At 33.6% G+C, this 20153-nt stretch overlaps 4 protein-coding genes across 4 annotated transcripts; 2 read left to right on the forward strand and 2 right to left on the reverse strand.

The window, feature by feature from the left end:
* Window positions 1-7709: 7709 nt before the first annotated feature.
* LOC129796881 (uncharacterized) lies at window positions 7710-9824 on the reverse strand. The gene is made up of 4 exons (XM_055839008.1): window positions 9648-9824; window positions 9418-9579; window positions 9216-9341; window positions 7710-8150 (listed from the first exon to the last, which is right to left on the reverse strand). The coding sequence occupies exons 1-4, from the start codon at window positions 9709-9711 to the stop codon at window positions 7924-7926; spliced, it is 579 nt and encodes a 192-aa protein (XP_055694983.1). The 5' UTR covers window positions 9712-9824; the 3' UTR covers window positions 7710-7923.
* A 454-nt stretch (window positions 9825-10278) lies between these two features.
* Window positions 10279-15264, reverse strand: LOC129796826 (signal peptide peptidase-like 3). Its single transcript, XM_055838929.1, has 7 exons — window positions 14670-15264; window positions 13193-13620; window positions 12991-13113; window positions 12731-12922; window positions 12119-12572; window positions 11926-12046; window positions 10279-11848 (listed from the first exon to the last, which is right to left on the reverse strand). Exons 2-7 carry the CDS (start codon window positions 13425-13427, stop codon window positions 11780-11782), a joined length of 1194 nt encoding a protein of 397 aa, XP_055694904.1. The 5' UTR covers window positions 13428-13620; window positions 14670-15264; the 3' UTR covers window positions 10279-11779.
* Window positions 15265-16325: 1061 nt separating this feature from the next.
* Window positions 16326-17913, forward strand: LOC129796831 (opsin-1-like). The gene is made up of 2 exons (XM_055838946.1): window positions 16326-16606; window positions 16765-17913. The coding sequence occupies exons 1-2, from the start codon at window positions 16487-16489 to the stop codon at window positions 17782-17784; spliced, it is 1140 nt and encodes a 379-aa protein (XP_055694921.1). The 5' UTR covers window positions 16326-16486; the 3' UTR covers window positions 17785-17913.
* A 93-nt stretch (window positions 17914-18006) lies between these two features.
* On the forward strand, window positions 18007-20098 carry LOC129796789 (cilium assembly protein DZIP1L). The gene is made up of 2 exons (XM_055838871.1): window positions 18007-18261; window positions 18322-20098. The coding sequence occupies exons 1-2, from the start codon at window positions 18153-18155 to the stop codon at window positions 20043-20045; spliced, it is 1833 nt and encodes a 610-aa protein (XP_055694846.1). The 5' UTR covers window positions 18007-18152; the 3' UTR covers window positions 20046-20098.
* Window positions 20099-20153: the final 55 nt, after the last annotated feature.

The following is a 20153-nucleotide window of genomic DNA, read 5'->3' on the forward strand; positions in this document are numbered from 1 at the left end:
ATAAAAGTAATTCTATTTTCTATTCTATGAACAAAACTTTTTATAATTTTCAGCGATGTTTCGGCATATTAGCTGTGATTTTTTGTTGCTCGGAATTTAGAATTCATTAATTGAGATATTTGAAGTAGATCATCGACTGCATCATTATGTTGAAAAGATTGTCAGATCATTTTTAAGAATAAAAAGAAATTTTTGAGGCCTCAAAAAGTTCTTTTAGAGTGTTAAGAAAGAATTAGGTATTCTTAAATATTTTTATTTTAACGCCTTTTCAATATTTCTTCACTAGCTGGGTAATGCAGAATACGAAATGCATGAGTGTTTTTAACTAACTTAAAGGGATTTCTTTGTATAATTATTTTAACCCGGACATGTCACTTGTGGCGAATTCAGTCAGTAATGTAAATAGTATGGAGTCGCTTCGTTCTAATTTACCTCGCCTCACTTCGCGCAAGTTTTTGATAAAAATTAATTGTGACGGAACATATTAATGAATAGAGATTCAAAAGAATTCCTAAAATATTGGTAAAAATTAGCTAAAAATTGGGCTACTTGAAGGGAGTTTGGAGGGAAATGAATACGGCCACTCGAAACCGCCTGATATAGGGAGCCTCTGTGCCAAATTTCATCGCGATCGGACAAACGGTGTAGATTTCTATAGCTCTACAGACAGGACGATTACCAACAAACAGACCTTTCTTTATTATATAGAACTAGTCAACCCGAACCCCCAATCACGTGTGAGCAAACTCCATTTTAAGGTATAAAAGAGGGGCGTATATTAGTAAGGGGGATGAATAATACGGTACCCCAAAAAATTTTTAAAATAAAAAAAATCCCGTTATCTGACCCTTCATCAGGTAGAAAATGGGAAAAATCAATTTTTCTGTGAGGGCGCTATAAAGGGGGGTTGGGGCGGAATCCCATATAGCGCTTGCAACTCGTATTGAACTCCTCTCCGCATACCAAATTTCATAAAGATCGACCCAGCCGTTTCGGAGGAGTTCATGTGCCACAAACAAACAAACTTTTCAGCTTTATATATTAAGATAGATATTTTCTAGCCTTCCATTCGAAAAATGTCATGGTTAGTAAATTTGTATAATTCTCTGTTTTAGTGGTTAAAACATCACGGATTTGTAACGGATTAACAGACGAGAGGTTAGATTAGAGACTGCAATTAATATCTTAGGTGAAAAATCATTTCAAATATCGGAAAATACCATCAACTTAATTTACCCCACCGGTGACTATATTTATCCGTCGACTTTCACGAAAAGCAAAAATGGAAAGATAGGAAAAGCTCAAAAACTCATTCCCTCAAACGGCCTAAAAAATTGTAGGACAGAAAATATCGTATAAGATTGACCTATCGAGGAAAATATCTTGCCTTTCGGTAATCCTGCAGAGAAACATATATGCAAATTGACTTAATTTGCCCCAGCCCCAGACGTCAGATCGTGAGCCCCATTTTTTATTACTATATAAAGTTTTCTGTCCCATGATCCATACGATTTCACACTTATAAATCCTAAAGATGCGACAAAAAATATGCCGAAACATCGCTGAAAAGTATAAAAGTTGTGTTCACTTTCTTCTTTAAACTGACCAATTGAATTTTTATATTATTCTGGTCTAGCCAAATATTTACTAACCTTTAGAAGAAAATTTTTGATTTAAAGTTGACCCAAAAGGTGATTGAAAAAAACCTTTAAAATTTTTTTATATAAATAAAAGTTTTCTATTGCAAATTTTGAATTCATTTGTAGCAATATCAGCTTGTGTTGAGTGAGCTAGCGTGTTTGAGGCAGAATTTTGCTCGAAAAGACAAAATTTGTGCTCTTCGAGACTTTGGAAGATCTCATTGTGCAAAAGGGAAAGAAAATGTATTTCTGTTCATTCCCACTAATGTACAACCAAAAATGTTGCAAGATCTGAACTCAACTCCGTGTACATTTTTCTTCCTTCAGCCCTTTTTTGTGCACCTCTTCTGCAACCCACTCAACGTAGGTACAAAAAAAAAGTTCATACAGAAAAAAGTCCATATAGAAAAAACGCTCAGCTCATGCGACCCTTCAAGTGATCACCATGAGCGCTCGAAAGCAAATGATCTTGTGAATGGGAGGAAGGTCCTCCTTGCATTTCACTTACCCCCAAATTTCCTTAAAAAGACCTCATGCGCCATCTACCTTCCCCTCAAATGAGGAAGGGCCGAAACGATTTTGGCACTTTCGCCCTTCTTTGTAATACTAGGTCTTATATAGCAAAGGTACTATCTATATAATAAAGAAAGGATTTCGTTCCTGTACAGCTATGCATTTCTACACCGTTGATCCGATCGTGATGAAATTTGGTACAGAGACTACTGATACCAGGCGGTTTTTACCAACGGCATTCATTTTCCCCCCAGAGCCCCCCTTCTCATAGCCCTCATATAAAATTCATGCTTTTTTGACTACTTTTTGAATTCGGCGCCTTAAATGTTGTGTGAAATTCACTTTTTCTCTTTGAAATATCTGTTGGAGATTTTGCATGGCCCATCTATATAATAAAGAAAGGATTTCGTTCCTGTACAGCTATGCATTTCTACACCGTTGGTCCGATCGTGATGAAATTTGGTACAGAGACTACTGATACCAGGCGGTTTTTACCAACGGCATTCATTTTCCCCCCAGAGCCCCCCTTCTCATAGCCCTCATATAAAATTCATGCTTTTTTGACTACTTTTTGAATTCGGCGCCATAAATGTTGTGTGAAATTCACTTTTTCTCTTTGAAATATCTGTTGGAGATTTTGCATGGCCCATCTTCTATATAATAAAGAAAGGATTTCGTTCCTGTACAGCTATGCATTTCTACACCGTTTGTCCGATCGTGATGAAATTTGGTACAGAGACTACTGATACCAGGCGGTTTTTACCAACGGCATTCATTTTCCCCCCAGAGCCCCCCTTCTCATAGCCCTCATATAAAATTCATGCTTTTTTGACTACTTTTTGAATTCGGCGCCTTAAATGTTGTGTGAAATTCACTTTTTCTCTTTGAAATATCTGTTGGAGATTTTGCATGGCCCATCTATATAATAAAGAAAGGATTTCGTTCCTGTACAGCTATGCATTTCTACACCGTTGGTCCGATCGTGATGAAATTTGGTACAGAGACTACTGATACCAGGCGATTTTTACTAACGAATAATTTTTCTATTGGACCTTTTTCATCTCAATTATTTTCTCCATCTAAAATTTGCGCGAAGCGCAACAAATCCCCGCGAAGCGGGGCGAGGTAAATTGGAGCGAAGCGACAATTTACCTCGTTGTTCAATATATGTATAATACAAGCATCCATTTTAGATGGTGGCATTTATGGGTTGAAGCTCAGAGAAAGCTTCAGGCGAACTTGGAATATTTACATAATTGAAAGTCGTACACCTTCACCAAATGTATAAAGTTCCATCAATTGAGCTCTGTGAAGAGCTTTCTTGATACTTTGGCATCAATACCTAATAATATACATATGTATTGTTACTATATATGTACATACAATCTATATATTATGTACCACCATAGTGATTTTTTTCTTTATTCTTTTTCTCATGAGATAAATTTGAAATGTTAGCCCGCAATTCTCATCATATATATCCCACCCTCACTATCAACCCGTCTGTAAGATTTTACATACATATTTCCCATAAATATATTATACATAATGTACATACATAAAACATAGATGTATGAAGTTATAGAAAAGTTGTGTATAGAGTTAAGTATAAAATTATATTCATTTTTATTGTAATAAATTTCGTTTGAAGTCATAACTTTTACAATAGTACCCACATAGTAATGGGGGAAGTTCATGCCTAAAGCTCAACACATAATGTTAAATGCCATAAACAGACCCCCTTCATTTTCAACGCAGAAACTGATGGTAATATGAAAGTTTAATTGCATTTCCATGACAGGGTAAATTTAGAGTTAAACTAAATTCCATGTGCATTCAACTGATGACACTTTGTACTAAATTTGAATTTTATACTAGCATAAAATTCTATATATTTTTATTACTACAGCTGCGTATGAAAAGAATAATATTTATGTACAATATCACTGATAAAAAAATCAATAGGAGAAAAATTAAAGGAAGTAAAAACAAGAGACTAACGTATTAAAGTTAATAATTCTGTGATATATGAGAAGCTTATTATTTTCCTTGTTCCCTCTTAGCCTCTGTGCGCCATTGCACTGTGTGTGTGCGGAAGTTATGGTTGGGGTCTCTGGAAAAAGCCACGAGAATTCCGGAAAGTCGCATCCCTGATAATAATGTTAAAGCACGTCCAAGAGACTTCTAACAATTCTATTGAAGGCGTGTGAAGTGGTGGCAATTTGAGGAATAAATGGGGGTAATTTTCGCCAAAGCACAATTTTAAATTGTTACAACCCCACACCCACAACCGCGGAAAGCTTTCACCACTGATGAGTTGTTGTGCTGAGGCAATGACTGATGAGTGGGTGGTTTCTGTGGATACTGCTCAGCTGGCGTGAGGTGTCTAAATTACTCCCACATTGCCAACCACCCTCCATTCCCCACCCCCCTCCTCTGGGGTGAGAGACTTGCAAATAGTAATAACAATAATCGTAAAAATAAAAAATGACACGAATGGTGACATTTACTCAGGTTCAACGCATCACATTTAATTATTATAATTTTTGGCCTTGGGTTTGTTGGTAAGATGAAAAATTGTCTTGCAAAATTACTTATGTTTTTTTCTTTTCCTTCGTGGGTTACCCCATACAAATGAGGGACACTTTTCGTGTAATTTGACATCATTTCCGCCCAACCATGTCACCATGTCCTTATCGATTTGATCACAACGAAAAAAATACTATATACATATATTAATATATAATATACATAGCTACCTATATATTTTATGCGTACATTGTTAACGAAAAAACGTTTTCTTTTGTGTAGGAATTTTTCCTTTCACTTTTAATATATATTGGAAGAAAAAAAAGAAAGAGGAGAAAATAATAAGAAAAAATTATAAATCTTCACCATCAAAGTTTGAGGACTTCCAATAAATTAAGTTTATTTGCAGGGGGTAGTGGACGATTGCTTACAGAACTAAACTATATGCCTATCTTGTCTTCCCTCCTACCACAAAACATACATTACCTACTACTGTGCATCAACCTTTACAAATGTTGCAAACACAACCATCATATACGCCGAGTATTAAGGATCTTACACCCTCTGCCGTATAATGGAAAACTGACCCCAATGTATGCACACAATATGATGCTTTGTATGCAATAATAGGCTGCAGTCTGTTAGAGATTAGTATTCGTTCCACACAGAAATCTCCCAGTGTGTGCTGTCCCAATGCAGATCTCTCTCTATGAAATGATGAATGAATTTCAAGGGAATAGCCATTATTTAGAGCTCCATGAAATTCATTTTCTTTCATAGAATTAACTTTTTTTTTACCATCAGTTTATAAAACAAATTAATGAGAAACTTTTAAGGGAAATATAAGAGTTTTTTTAAGACAAATTTTAACAAGAGTTAAAGTTAGGAGAAAGCGGTAAAAACAAGGGTAAAAACTGTTAAGAAGAAGACAAACATTGAGAAACTTTTTGGGCTTTTAAGAATTTTTTTTATGTAGGTACCTGGAAATTTTTTGGACATTATGCATTTTCTTAGGGAAACGTATAAACTTCATTGCTTAAATTATAACAAAGAAAATTCTATAAGATGTTTTCTTCTGATTCCAAATAATCTCTTCTCTGCTGAGAAAATATTAATGTTTGACTCTTAATTTTTCAAAAGAATATTTTCCAATTTTTTTGACATTTTTATTAAATCATTAAACAAAATTTCTAAAGTTTTGTGTGCAGAAAACAAAAAGGCACACTTTCAATTGATTAGAATTTTCTTCGGATGAAAAGTTTTAACTCGATCTTTGCTATAATGCATCGGAGGTAAACACTGCAATCTTGCCAAACAATATGTACATAATTTTCCCCAAATTTTCCTCAAGGATACAAATGCAAAAGGGAATAGAGAAATTTTCAAAAGAGTAAAGTAATTCGCATTTGAGAATTTATTGAATACAATTTGCAAATTAGCATTGTCCCATAGTTAATTTATGTTACTTCCCCCAAAAGTCTCTCACAGGTACGAAAGTCATACCCCAAACCAAATCCCCCGAAAAGTGTTGAAAACTTCTTTATTAGCGTGCGGCGAAGTAACTTTTCCAAGGAGGTAACCATTCTTTTCATATGCACATTTCCACACAAACCTCCTTCATCTCGACTTTTTGGTAAAAGGTAGACTCATTCTCTTTCTCTCTCTGTGCCATGGAACTCTCTGCCACGGCATGGAAATGAAATTTTATTTGAATTGTGGAAAAGTGGTGAAAACGGGAAGAAAATTCAATTGGCAATTTTCATCCAAAAATGTTTGTAAATTTGAGAGTTCATAAAACCAACTCACCGCCCCCTTTTACCTTGCGGGGTCCTCTTCTTTTGCTCTTGGTTGAAAAAGAAGATTAAATATTTCCATACAAAATCATCTCATTTTTATCGCTCTTACCGCGATATAAGAACAGCTATTTGAGGTATTTCAAATTGTTGTTTGCCCTCCATCGCAATATGCCAAGTAAATTGAAAATAAACTTAGCAATTTATTTTGAAAAAATATTTCCCTCTCTAGGCAGAAATGATTTATACATGCAAACACGGTAAATAAATAAGCAACTGGTAAATAAATAATGGCATCAAGGAGAGTGGTGTAATAAATTTTTGGATGTATAAATGTAACTTTGGTTTGATAGTCCCTTAATTTTATATACTCTCCACTTGAAGGCTTTTTAAGAGATAAATTATATAATTCTAAGAATTTCTGTAAATTCTTATTAAACGCCTCCCTCAAATTCACTGAAGCGCAGTTGTTCTTGTTAGAGAAATTTTTGCTTTATAGACTCAAAGGGTTCAAAGATTGTTTAATTTTAAAATTTTAACGTTAACTTTTAATTAAATTGCTAAAGACTTTTCACATTGTCCATTAAAAAATTAAATTTTTAAAAAGAATTTTGGGGACTTGATTAGTGAGGTATTGAAGTTAAGGAAAATCATCATTAAAAATTTTTTTAAGGAGTAACATAAAAATTTAAAACACAGCATAAATTGCCTTAGAAATTGATTTAAAGGAATCCTAAAATATTCATGTAATTCATCCTACATAATGTAGGTTAAATGAATTATTTTCAAGTGTTTAATTTTTTTTTGGCTCACAATTTATGGTACAAAATAAAAGTACATAAATCGTGCGATTTTCATTGCAAATTCCACCGTTTATAGTGGCACATTTTTACTCCACTTGTACACAATTTTACACATAAATACTGTATATATTCCAATATACAACATACAAAATACATGAATGTGTAAATATGAGGAGATTCTTAGGTGATAAATTGAAATTTACCGCTGAAATAAATTTTTATTTCCACGTAATACGTTCCCTCCTTTTTGCCCATTGCATTAAAACTTTGGATTTAAAGAATGATTCCAGTGGCTTAGTTCAAATTATCACAAGAACGCCACATGAGACTCTTCTTGAGTCATATCCGTTGAACAAACGCCTCCAGGATACTCGTACTGCCAGGGTGGGAGGGAGGATGGGAGAGAGAGAGAGTGAGAGAAACCACAGAAATGCGGTATAAAATCAAGATTTATTCCCATCTACCTTTGGCGCCGTGGTAGATTATCATGCAATAAATATTGGGTTTCTCTTGTGCATGTGCTAAAAGGGACGACAAGGCAGGTGGGAATGGTGATGGTGATGGTGAGAGAAAAAAAACGACGGTGGAGAAGAAGTTGAGCATAGAGAGGGGGGTAGATGGTGCTAACGTATAAGAGTTCATAAATCATATAGGCGCCCACTGTTGCAGGACGATGACAAATCCTGCGACAAAAAGTCCCACGGCGTGGGGGATCTTTTTAGTCGCATCATTGCAGGGCGGTTGACCTGGTCTACTCTCGCATATACAAACTTCAATCTCCCTCCCGTTGCGAAGTTCTGTGTAGCATCCGGATGTAGCAGCTCCGACATCCTCAATGTTCACCTTCGTGCAGAAATATGAAATGTTCTGTACTGGAAGTTGAACGACAGAGGTGAGAGAAGAAAGAAAAATGAAAAATTTACTCTCTGTGCGAGGAATGGGGAATAATATTAAAATATGTCATGAGCACAGGCGTTTATCTTCCAAGATGATATCTTGATAGCAAAACTGTGGTCACTTCTAAGAACCATGTAATATGCTTAATAATTCATGAGATAAAAAATGAAAATCTAAATTCTGAATCAACTTTTCGCAAGTTTTCTTTTCTTAGGACAGGTCATCATAAATTCCAAGAAATTAACTTGACGTGCTCTTTTGCATTCGTTCGTCCTTTTTCCTATATAGTTACGAGGTTTCCTGCTCTTTGTCGTTCTTAAAGTTTTTTTTTTAATTGTCATTTTGATGAAGGATTTTTTCACATAATTTTATGAAGATGATAAACTAAAAAATATATTATTACTGAGAATGTGGAGAATTCAAAATTACATTTATAAATAATGAGAAACTGGAAAATCGTTCCAGGATATGGCGGTTTTGATTTTTCGTTAACAAATCTAACTAATTAATCTTCTAATAACGTTAAGAGATTGTCAGTAAAATTAAAATTTGAACGTTAGAATAGAAAGGTCAGAAAAGAAACATTATAACCGTTGAAAACTTAACTTCAAATGTCATGGTATTGTTACTTCTAACGTTATAAGCCAACAAACTCTCAGAAAATACGTAAAATTCTAGAAAAATAACGTCAATGATTAGACAAAAAACGTTGAATATTAAAATAAACGTAAAAAAGTGGCGCAAAATCAAACGTATAAAAAGAATCTTTAACTGTGTAAGAAAATAAACATCAAATGTTAGAATTATGCATAAAAATCTGAATTTTTGCCTCCTAAAGAATTTTAAAAAAATCTTTCAAAATCACTATCATAAATTGATTTTTATGAACATCCCTGATCAACAATCGTATAAAAAAATGAAGGCTTTTGGTGAATATCTCAATTCTCAATTATCAGACTAACATAATGAAGCAATATGTCTCAAGATATCTCTTTCAATCAACCCACAGTAGGTACTTCAGAGAAATTTCCTTCACTAACCTGCTTGATTGAAATAATAAGTATATTTCACACAAACGTCTCCACGTGTCAATCTGCATGCAATTCGCGTTGGATCATTTTTATGCTCTTCCCATATAGCTCGAGTATCTGGAACATTGCTATTGTCTGTTGCAAATCAAAAAATAAATCACAAATTTGTGTTAAAAAAATTTTTTTAACGGAAAAGAAAAATAAATTTTACTTGTAACAGCTAGAGGGTGATGACAAGGAATTCCTGAGACGCCATTTAGTAGATCTGTGCAAGTTGCATTCATTATAGGGCCATCTGCATCAAATTGCGGACCTGGCCATGTGAATCGGAAGCAATACCTTTGATTATTGACCTCAAGATTCGCATCAGTCTCTAAAAGAATTCCAAGAAATCTTAGATATTGAACTTAACACTTCTTCACTATTTTTAAAATTACTCACGAGAGCTGACAAAAAATGAGATTTGAGCAATTCCTACAGCTATAATTATCACAATTTTTAACATTATCTCCTAATTTTTAGCAAAAACAACACGTTGGAAAAAAAGGCTTTTTTCTGTAAATAAAATTAAGCTACTATTGTATTCATGAAGAAGGTTTTACAAATACTGCCCACAATGAAACAAAAAAAAATAACACGGTATCAAGAATTTTATCTTATCTTATCAAAGTGATAATTGAGACAAAGAGTCTTTTAGCGACTTCTTCGAATTTCCAATTAGAAAAAAAATGATCAATGAAATGTTTCCGGAATTCAATTGCTCTCAAAGCTTATTTGATAAAAAGATTAGAAAGAGAAATCTAATATTGTAACGCCCTTATCGCACTAAAGCTCTAAGCACTTGATGCTGAATATTTTTCATGAGAAAAGTGAGAAGAACACAACATGTTGCCTCTCTTGTACTCATAAAAAGCTTGGAAAGTTTCAAACATTCGGACCTGTAGTCTGATAAACCCTTAAGTCAAGTTTCTGGGTAAAGTAGATAAAAAAAATTAAAATTTTCCGAGTAAAATGTTTTTTTAGAGTAAATAAAATGGGTCAATGATGGAGTCATAAAAGAATGTTGTGACCATACTCTTAAAATCATTTACTTATCACTATGTTTACACATACATATTACGATCATGATTTATAATTTCTCAATTCTTTTAAATCTAAAATTGGATGAATATAATTGTTTTTCTTTCCTCTTTTTTTTCTTTTAAATTTAAACGTTTTTTCCAATAATTAAGCTTCACATGTACTACGGAGAGAAATTCTTTAAATTTTTTGTTGGTATTTTTGCTGTTTTTTTATCCATACATACATAATAATCGTATAAAAGCAACATTTACAGTTTATTAGTATTTATATATTACGTTCACGTTCAATCACCAGTTGCGCCCCATGATTAAATTTTCATTTGTCTGATTTTTTTTCTACTAAATATATCACCGGTTGTTTGTTCTTTTTTTTTACATTTTTTCTTTATTAAATCTTTTATTTTTATTTGTTCTAGACTTTTAACTATTTCTTTTAAATATGTTTTACCCTATACGAGAAAAACGATTTCTTTTTTTCACACCAAAGTACACAATATAATGATTTATGTATGTATGTAATGAAAAAATGACAAAATCTCATTTTACAATTTCTAAAAATGTTTCTGTGCATTTCATGAAGAATCATTCTAAATGGTGGGGCCTCACATCATTCTAGAATGAAAAGTAAACTAAGAATTTTCAAAATAAAATGTGTTAACCTTATTTTAATTATTTTTTAGTTACTTTATGAGAAAAACTGAAATGTTTTATTTTTTAAATCTTCAGACTGTTTTTTTTTTAATTTTTTATTCATTGTAAAAATATTGAATCTATGTAACTGTGTTGGTGGAAAAAATGGTTAGTGAAGAAGAAGTTTGAAAAAAGGAAGAAATTAGTAAAATGAATGAATATTTCCTTTAATTGACAGAGCTCAGAATCAAACGATTTTTTTCTTTTTAAATCAATTATTAAATTTTGAAGAGATCATTAGAAAAAAAAATTGTATCAATAGAAATTTTTTAACGTGCTCAACGTTTTTATTGTGCCAAAATTAATGGATATTTTTTAAATAAATGGAATTAAATTGATTAAGAGACTAATATTTTTTTTGTCTAAAAAGTAAATGAACATTTTCTCTTAAATAATTTTGCAGCCTATTCTTGGTGCTCTCTTATCTCTGACTGTGACCACTAATGGAAAACAAATAAACTCTTTCTCTCGCAAATATGTACGTTAGGATTTACTTTTGGACAGTTTGCAAAATTTATTGCAAAAACCTCTTTTGAAAAAAAGTCACGAGAAATTATTTTTTTCAAGAAAAGAAATTTGAAGAAGAAAATTATTATCTTGGGCGGTTTGTTCTTGTTATTATCAATGTCGTGGACTTAAATTTTGTTTCTGCTGCAGCAATTAATGTTAAACGAAAAAAAAAACATACAGTAAAATAAGATGAATGGTACTGTATTAAATATATAGGTGTATCTCTATTTTATAGTGATTTTTTTCTTGATCTAATTAATAAGGTTTTTGTTTCGTTATGAATGCTATTCCTCAGACTTCCAGCTGCTTTGACGATTGTTGCGTTATGAATGGTTCACTCCACATTCGTCTTAGATCGCCCTTTTTTGTGGAATAGTTTTTAATTAATTTAATTTTGTGGTTTTATTTTATTAATTTTTGCTATAGAGGTAACTCACCTTGAGATATGCCATGGTCAACAGAGGCAAGAGTGTGAAGGGGACTAAATACAGGAGTGCCGGTTGAGCAGCTTTGAAAACTTCTGAGCTAACAGTGGCTGTTAGAAGACCAAGAAAATATCTACAAAAAAAAAAGAAAAATAATTTTAAAAATTAATTTTTAAAGGAAAACTTTTTGCAAAAGAAAACTCACCCTAACAAGGAACAATGAAAATACGTAAGTTTTGAACCGACACCTTTTGGCGGTGGTACTCCAGTCTCAGCAGAGGTACTTTGTGATTTCTTATACGCATCGTATCGCAGCACAAAGCATAATAGCAATCCTGGCATTACAATATCTCCAAGTCCCAACATTGAGAAATGTCCATTATTGTGAATACTTGGAAAAACTAATTTTCCTGGCAAATTCAACTTGGGCGGCTCCTTAACAATACCGCCCAAGTTTAATTTTCTCGCAACAATACCAACTGGATTTTCAGCCGGCCTAGTGGCCACCTTAACCATAACATTTGTGCTGAAGATGTAGGATGAGAAGAACACCCAGAACACATCGTAAATTAACAAGCCAGTAAGTAGGAGTGTTGATACTTTGAGACTCGGTAGACGAACAAATGCAATAAATGCAACACAAAGTCCCATGCCCATCGCTGGAAGAAAATTTTCTTTTTAGTGAGTCTCCATTGTAAGAAGTTTTGTAGGAGCTTCCGGTTTCTTTTAAAAGCGTCAAAATGCGTGTTAATTGACACACTCATTCTGACGTTCTAAGAAAAAGCCGGCAAATCAAAAATTCAAAGAGAACACTCACCATCCATAAGAAGCCAATGGCCAGTTAGCACCCAAATACAAACTATTGATACTGCTAGGGAAAAACTAAAAAGTTCAGCTGCCGTAAAACGTCCACAGATCCCGAATGATATTCGATTGCCATCTGAACATGGGCGTATAATATATTGACACATTGGCAGTAGAAGGAAGGCCAATGCAACTGTTGCAATTACTGCAAAATACAAAAATAAATTAACATCCAATTACTTTAAAAAAAAAACTATTTTTCAGCTTCATTACTTGCTGTGCAGACAGCAAAGAGCATTTGCATGGAATCAAAGAAGAAAAACATCACTAATAGTGATATTGAAGCGCCCAAGGGTAAACAGAGAGCATGCATTGTGTCCAATGTTGCAAATTTATCTGAAACGAAGAAAAAAAAAATAAAATAAGTTTTTTGCAAAGTGAATTTTAAATAAGATTACGAAAATGGCCAACTTACTTGTCTCTTGTTGAACTGGTTCTCCAGTTAGCAAATTATTCAGACTCTCACTTTGACGTTTCTTTTCTTGACGCTCACGCGCCTCCTGCTCCATGTTGAGACTCCGGAAGCTACCGTAGACAATGAGTAGCATAGAAATCAAACATGTTGATACCCGTGATGAATCCATTATGGAATATGCCCACTGGTATTCACGGAAATCTGCTGTACCAGAACCACCCGCTACTTGCGACATGACGCCCCGCGTCGTCCCCTCGAACTTTCAACTTTACTCGAGGTAAGACGGCTGCGGAGTTTCACGTAATTTACGTATCCGTAGCCGTCCTGTATGCAGTTGTTTTTGCTTTTATTTTTTTAACTTCTATCTGTGATCCAATTCTCGTGTTTACGTGGATACAGGTACACCTCCTAGTTAGCAGGTGTCAATGCTGAATTGAGAGAGAAAAAAAGATTTTGTAAGTTTGAAATAATTTTAATCATGAATTTTAACGCTTCTTTACTCTGTTCAGAGGAAGAATGCACCTAGGCTACACCCAAATATCATGATCTTGTGTCCATTCTGTGATTGGCCGATCAAACGACGAAAGAAGCCGAAGAGACACGATCATTTATTTGCAACATCTGGGTGCAGCCTATGTGCCATTCTTGTGTAAATTATAGGTATACACACAGTGATTATCTATAAATTAAGTATCAAAAATAAATAAAATTATAATGAGGAAATGTATTCAATATCTAACTAGTAATAAAATAAATTAACGAGATAAGATTATTGCTAAATTGTTATTCTATGGTGTGTCTTTCAGAGATAATCAAGCGAAGTAAAAAGCGTGTAAGTAAACCATTGATACCAATTTCTGCTGTCATATCTCATTACAAGTTTCTTGAACTCATCTAACCCTATGAGATATGTATGTGGCAGCATAAAAAAGGCAATTCTATGCTTCTGAATATTTTACTTTACGTCAACAGAAACCATAATTTAAGGAAAATCTTTGAAATAAATCTTTTTTCCTGATTATAAATTAATTTCTTCACATCAATGAATCCTTTTGGGGGAATTGTTTGTTATCAAAATAATAATATAATCTACCATCAGTTGCACATTTAAGTAGTACACTATGGTACGTGACCCTTAAAATGGTTTTAAAACAACAGAAATTTGTGTAATAAATGAACGGACAGCCACTTCAGGTGATTAACACTTTCTACGGTGAAAGATTTAGCAGAATTTATTTATGCTCCGCTGACTTGAAGAAGTTTGACTCTCCATACAAGAATACATATAAGTCACACAATTTGGTTTCCAATTTATGTACAAATCATCACAAATTTTCTTCTTCAAAACCATCTCAGTTATGCTTCAACACTGTAACTTAAGATTAAATAAAGACAACCGAGTTTTGAAGAGACTTTTCCCTTTGCAATTTACACGAAATGATGAACAATAGATAAATTAAATAAAAGCACAACTTACACAATACTTTTGCAATAGATAGAGATGATGAAAATCGATGGTTTCTGTAGTCTCTTTTATGCTTTCGTATGCACATTGTTTTTAATATGAATTGCAAATGAGATAAATCACAATTTTTAATACTTTTGCAGATTTATTTTTATTTTTTAAAATCTATTTAGTGAGTTTTCTTTTTTTTTTGTCAAGAAGAGATTTCACAGTCTGAAAGCTTCAAACATTATTCCTCTATGCGCTCTATGCAAAGTATTCAACAACCGCCATATTTAGGTATATCTCTTTATTGAGCGAAAGAGAGAGATTTGAGCTTTCTTCCCAAATACACCCAAAATAGGGGAAAACTGTACACCACGGTGAAAGTCTATGGAAAAAAAACTTTTTCATGAAAACCACCTCTCCGTCTCTTCCAAATACACTCCCCCAAATTGCACAAGAATGGCGTATTCTTTACGACATTTGCACTTGAAACTACGCATTCTCACAGTTTTATTTAACCAGCAACATTTAGGAAATTAACAAAGGTTGCAGTTTGTGCTCCAACAATTTGACACCACCTGCCATTTTTTGTTGTCATCCCTCCATGTTCCATACCAAATTCACCATTCTTCTCTCTATGCATACATTCCACACTACAGCTATGCTGGCAGCATATTTACTGACCATAGTATACATAACATAAACATAACTGCAATTTTTTGATACAATTCTTCAAAAAAAAAATTATATCTCCTGGAAAAATAGAATTTTCCTGTCTCAGGAAGCGAAGCTGCGTCAAACGAATGAGGAAAAGCCGAAAAACTGTATCAGATGCGGAGAAAATTTGAAATTAAAACAGCCGAAAGAGCCCCAGATATTTTTCGGCGCAAGCCTAATTTTACAAAATAGTTAAAGTTTTTTTTTCTTTTAAAAATCTAATAATATTAAAATGCTAAATATCTAGGTAAAAAAGGCAAAATTTCTCCATGTTCCCTCACGAAAATATTTCTACGCAATTATATAGATTTCTAAAATTATTATAATTTTTATTCATAAAATCTCCAAATAAAAATAATTTATTTCTAATTAAATAAAACGAAAAAGAATTATGAATTGTTGTAATTTTGCTTTGAAATCAATAAAAAAAACTTTTGGTTTAACAAATTCAATGAAAGAAAAAATAAACAACTTTTTACGACATACAGAATTCTTTAAGCTTGATCCCATGAACTTGAACTTCTCAAAAAAAAAAAGCTTTTATTCAAAGATTAAAGGATTATCCTTGGCAAATTTTTATGGACAAATAAACATTAAAAAAAAAAAAGTTTGTAATAAGAAAACTAATAATAATCAATTGATTATTGCGTAGAAAATCATCCTCTATTCAAAGAAGACGTTTTGGTTGCTATGTACATGTGCTTCGGAAAACTTGGAATGCTTTTCTTACTGATTATAAACATTTTAATCCAATTATTTTCTCCCTCTTCTCTAAAAAGCTTAAGACGCCTGCACGTTGGTGCTGTCTTTTCTTTCAGGGAAACTTCCTTTCTCTTTTTCCCTTGCATGATGCATTTAGAATTTCCAATTTCATTTTCTTCTCAATGGACTTACGTACCATGAGAAATTTAATTCAATTAAACAAATCCTTACATATTTTCCAACTGAGGAGTATATAAATGAGGAAGTTGGGTGAATTCAATTGAGTTACCTTGGTTGAATAGTCTCGGTAGTTTACCATTCTTTCACAAAAAAAAAAAGTACTGAAGTAGTTCGTGTGGTAAAAACGACGATTTTCTTCAGGACTTTTTATTTTAATAAAATAATTAATTAAAAAAAACGTGAAGATGGCAGCCTTTGCTGAACCACATTTTAGTGCATACACCGCGTATGGATCTGGTGGTGGTGGTGCTGGATTTGGAAATGTTACAGTGGTTGATAGAGTACCACCGGAAATGTTATCCATGGTAAGTTCTAGGCTACATATAGGATTTCTACCAACTGTGTTCGCTAGAAAATTATCTAACAGTGTTCTAAAGGACGCGATGGAAATCAGAAATATTTAATGCGAAATTTAAAGTTCTTCATAAAAATCCTTCAAAAATAATTAAATTTTTTCAATCAGGTTGACGCACATTGGTACCAATTCCCTCCGATGAACCCACTATGGCATGCAATTTTGGGATTCACAATTGGAGTTTTAGGACTTGTATCGTGCATTGGCAATGGCGTTGTCATTTATATCTTCACAACAACCAAGCCACTCCGAACTCCCTCAAATCTCCTTGTAGTAAACTTGGCCTTTTCGGATTTCTTTATGATGTTTACAATGGCACCTCCAATGGTGATTAATTGCTACCACGAAACATGGACCTACGGACCATTGATGTGTGAAATTTACGCTATGCTGGGATCACTCTTTGGATGTGCCTCGATCTGGACTATGACTATGATTGCCTTTGATCGGTACAATGTTATCGTGAAGGGCTTAAGTGCTAAACCCATGACTAACAATGGGGCTCTCCTGCGCATAATGGGAATCTGGGTGTTTGCCCTTGGATGGACACTCGCACCAATGTTTGGATGGAATCGCTATGTGCCCGAAGGCAATATGACTGCCTGTGGCACAGACTACCTCTCCAAGGATTGGAAGAGCCGCTCCTACATTCTCGTTTACTCCATCTTCGTGTACTACAGCCCACTTCTCCTGATTATCTACTCATACTTCTTCATTGTACAAGCTGTGGCAGCTCATGAGAAAAATATGCGAGAACAGGCAAAGAAGATGAATGTTGCATCCCTGCGCTCATCGGAAGCAGCTAACACAAGTGCCGAATGCAAACTTGCCAAAGTTGCTCTTATGACAATTACTCTTTGGTTCTGTGCTTGGACTCCATATTTGATAATTAACTACACTGGAATCTTCGAAATGGCCACCATTAGTCCACTTGCAACAATCTGGGGATCACTCTTTGCCAAGGCAAATGCTGTGTACAACCCAATTGTCTACGGGATTAGCCATCCAAAATATAGAGCTGCTCTCTACAAGAAGTTCCCATCTCTTGCCTGCAATGACCCAGCTGATGATACAGCTTCCGTTGCATCAGGAGCTACTGCTGTGTCAGAGGAAAAGCCAGCAGCATAAACAGAGGATCTTCACCTGGCTCTTGCGCTACTGTTGATACTATAAATAGGGACCACTTACACGATTGACGATGAGATTGCTATATATTTTCTATTTATGTTAAATAAAATTCTTCATGCAGCATTTTAATTCTGTCCATTTTCCTCCACTTTTCTATATATAGTTGTTTCCTTGGAATTGGTCTTTAAATTCAATTTTCATTCAGAAGAAAAAGAAAAGAAACATGGAAAATATTGAAGAAAATTTTCTCTAACATTTTCAAAAAATTGCCATAGAAACAAGTTATAACAACAAATCCATAGCAACGAAAGATTCTAAATCAACAACGTTCTTACAGTTAAAAGTCATTCGCATTGATAGAAAAAAAAATGTCCAACACACCTCACAGGTGGAATTACAATTTCCCACAAATTGCACGGGAGTATGGTTTAAATTTAAGTGGAGCTGAGAGTGGAATAATCGATTGGAGATTTATAGGTAAAAATTAATCCTTCTTTAACCTTAGAATGATACCTTATTGTGCTTCTTCTTCCGCAGGAACTTACGATGTTGAAAAGTTAATTCGAGAAAATGATTTTGAACGACTGGAAGCAGCTATTCCTCATCTCTCTGAAGCTCCATTGGGGACAATTCTCAATACTTCCGTACTCGATTCGGGCATATCGAAGTACTTCTGTCTTGCCCAACTTGGACTTCAGTATTTATCATTCTGCAAAGATTTCCTCGATAAGGCAGTTTCGTCCTTGAGAAGAAATGTTTACGGCTTAGAGAAGGAAAAGCAAAATATGCTAAAAACGTACAGGAGGCAAAATGAAGAATTGCTGCGAATGCACAAAAAAGTACAAAGGAATGAGATGCATTTTGAGAAACGAGGCGAAGTCTATCCTTGCAGGAAATGTACAAAGAATTTTGTTACCTCCGAACTACTTAATAATCATGTTCAGAGGAAACACGCAGACTTCTCGGAAAATGTGGAAAATGATAACCATCTGCTGAGTAATATAAAATTAGAATTGGAAATTAAGCAATTGAAGGAAAAATTGAATCATGCTGAAAATGATTTGGCAGAATATCGCAGCAATAATTCTCAAAAAACCATTTATCACTCCTTCGGAATGCAGACGAATTTCGAGGAGGAAAAGGAAAAGGACGAAACAATTGAAATTCAATCACATCGTCAAATGCTCCTTGATTCACAATACCAGCTGGCTGATTTATTGAAAGCTCAAATAAGTGCTTTAGATGAATGGAAAGAGTCAGAAAAGAAGCGATATGAAAAAGAAACGGAAGAAATTAAAAGCTCCTTTCAGGAAGCTTTCAATTTTATGTCCCAAAAAAGACGAATTGTTCTCAATAAAACTAAATTGGATTTATACTCAATTCCTGCTGAAAATGCAAGACCCGAAAAGCAGACAAATGAACTTAGAGAACAACCTTTAAGTAATGAATGGGAAAAGAAATACAAAGATCTGGAAATAAATTACAAAGACAGTTATGAGAAGATGAGCTTCATTCTAAGTAAATTGGATAAGAAGAACAAAGATCAATTGTTACTCATTGAAGAACTTCGGAAAAAACCAGAAACTAGGAATTTTTCCATTCAAGTAAATTTAAATAAAATCCATTCATCTAAAGCTTCTAAAACAAAAATTGAGGAATTCCCAAAGGAAGAATTAGTAATTTCTAACCCCGTTAGTGATAAAGTCTTAATTAGAAAACCCTCAAAAGAAAATATTTCAAGAAATATAAAACGAACAAGAAATGAAGTTTTAGAAATAATAAATTCCAAAATGCACGACGTTGGGCTTAAACCAAACCAATCTTGCATTAAAACGGAAGATTTTGAAAAAATTAAATTAAAAATTGATCACAAGAGAAAAGAAAAAATCCGAAAATTTTGTAATTTTCAAACAACACGTGAAAATATTTTGCATTCATTAAATTTTGATATGCAAAATTTCACAAAGGATTACACTACTCACGATGAAGAATTATCAAATAAAATATTGCAAAAATATTACAATTTAAATAAATTGAACTACGATGTAGGTCTCTTTGATGATACTAACAGTAGTGGTAGAATATTTGATAAGACGGATGGAAGTAGTCAAGAAAGTCGCGATAAAAAATTGACGAAAAATAAGAAAGTTAATTTTGATTGCGATAAAAATGAAGAAAATGATGAAATTTCTTTCTATGATAAGTATTTAGAATCTAGGAAAAATATGTATCAAATATCAACTGATACTGATAATGAGTAGCAGTAAAAAATCTATTTTGTCTTTAATAAATCTTCCGAATATTAAAGTTTTTGAATTTAGGTTGAATTTAGCCCCTATTGCCCCTTAATTAATACTTACGTAATTTCT

Source organism: Lutzomyia longipalpis, chromosome 1 (genome assembly GCF_024334085.1).
Source record: "Lutzomyia longipalpis isolate SR_M1_2022 chromosome 1, ASM2433408v1".
NCBI lineage: Eukaryota > Metazoa > Arthropoda > Insecta > Diptera > Psychodidae > Lutzomyia > Lutzomyia longipalpis.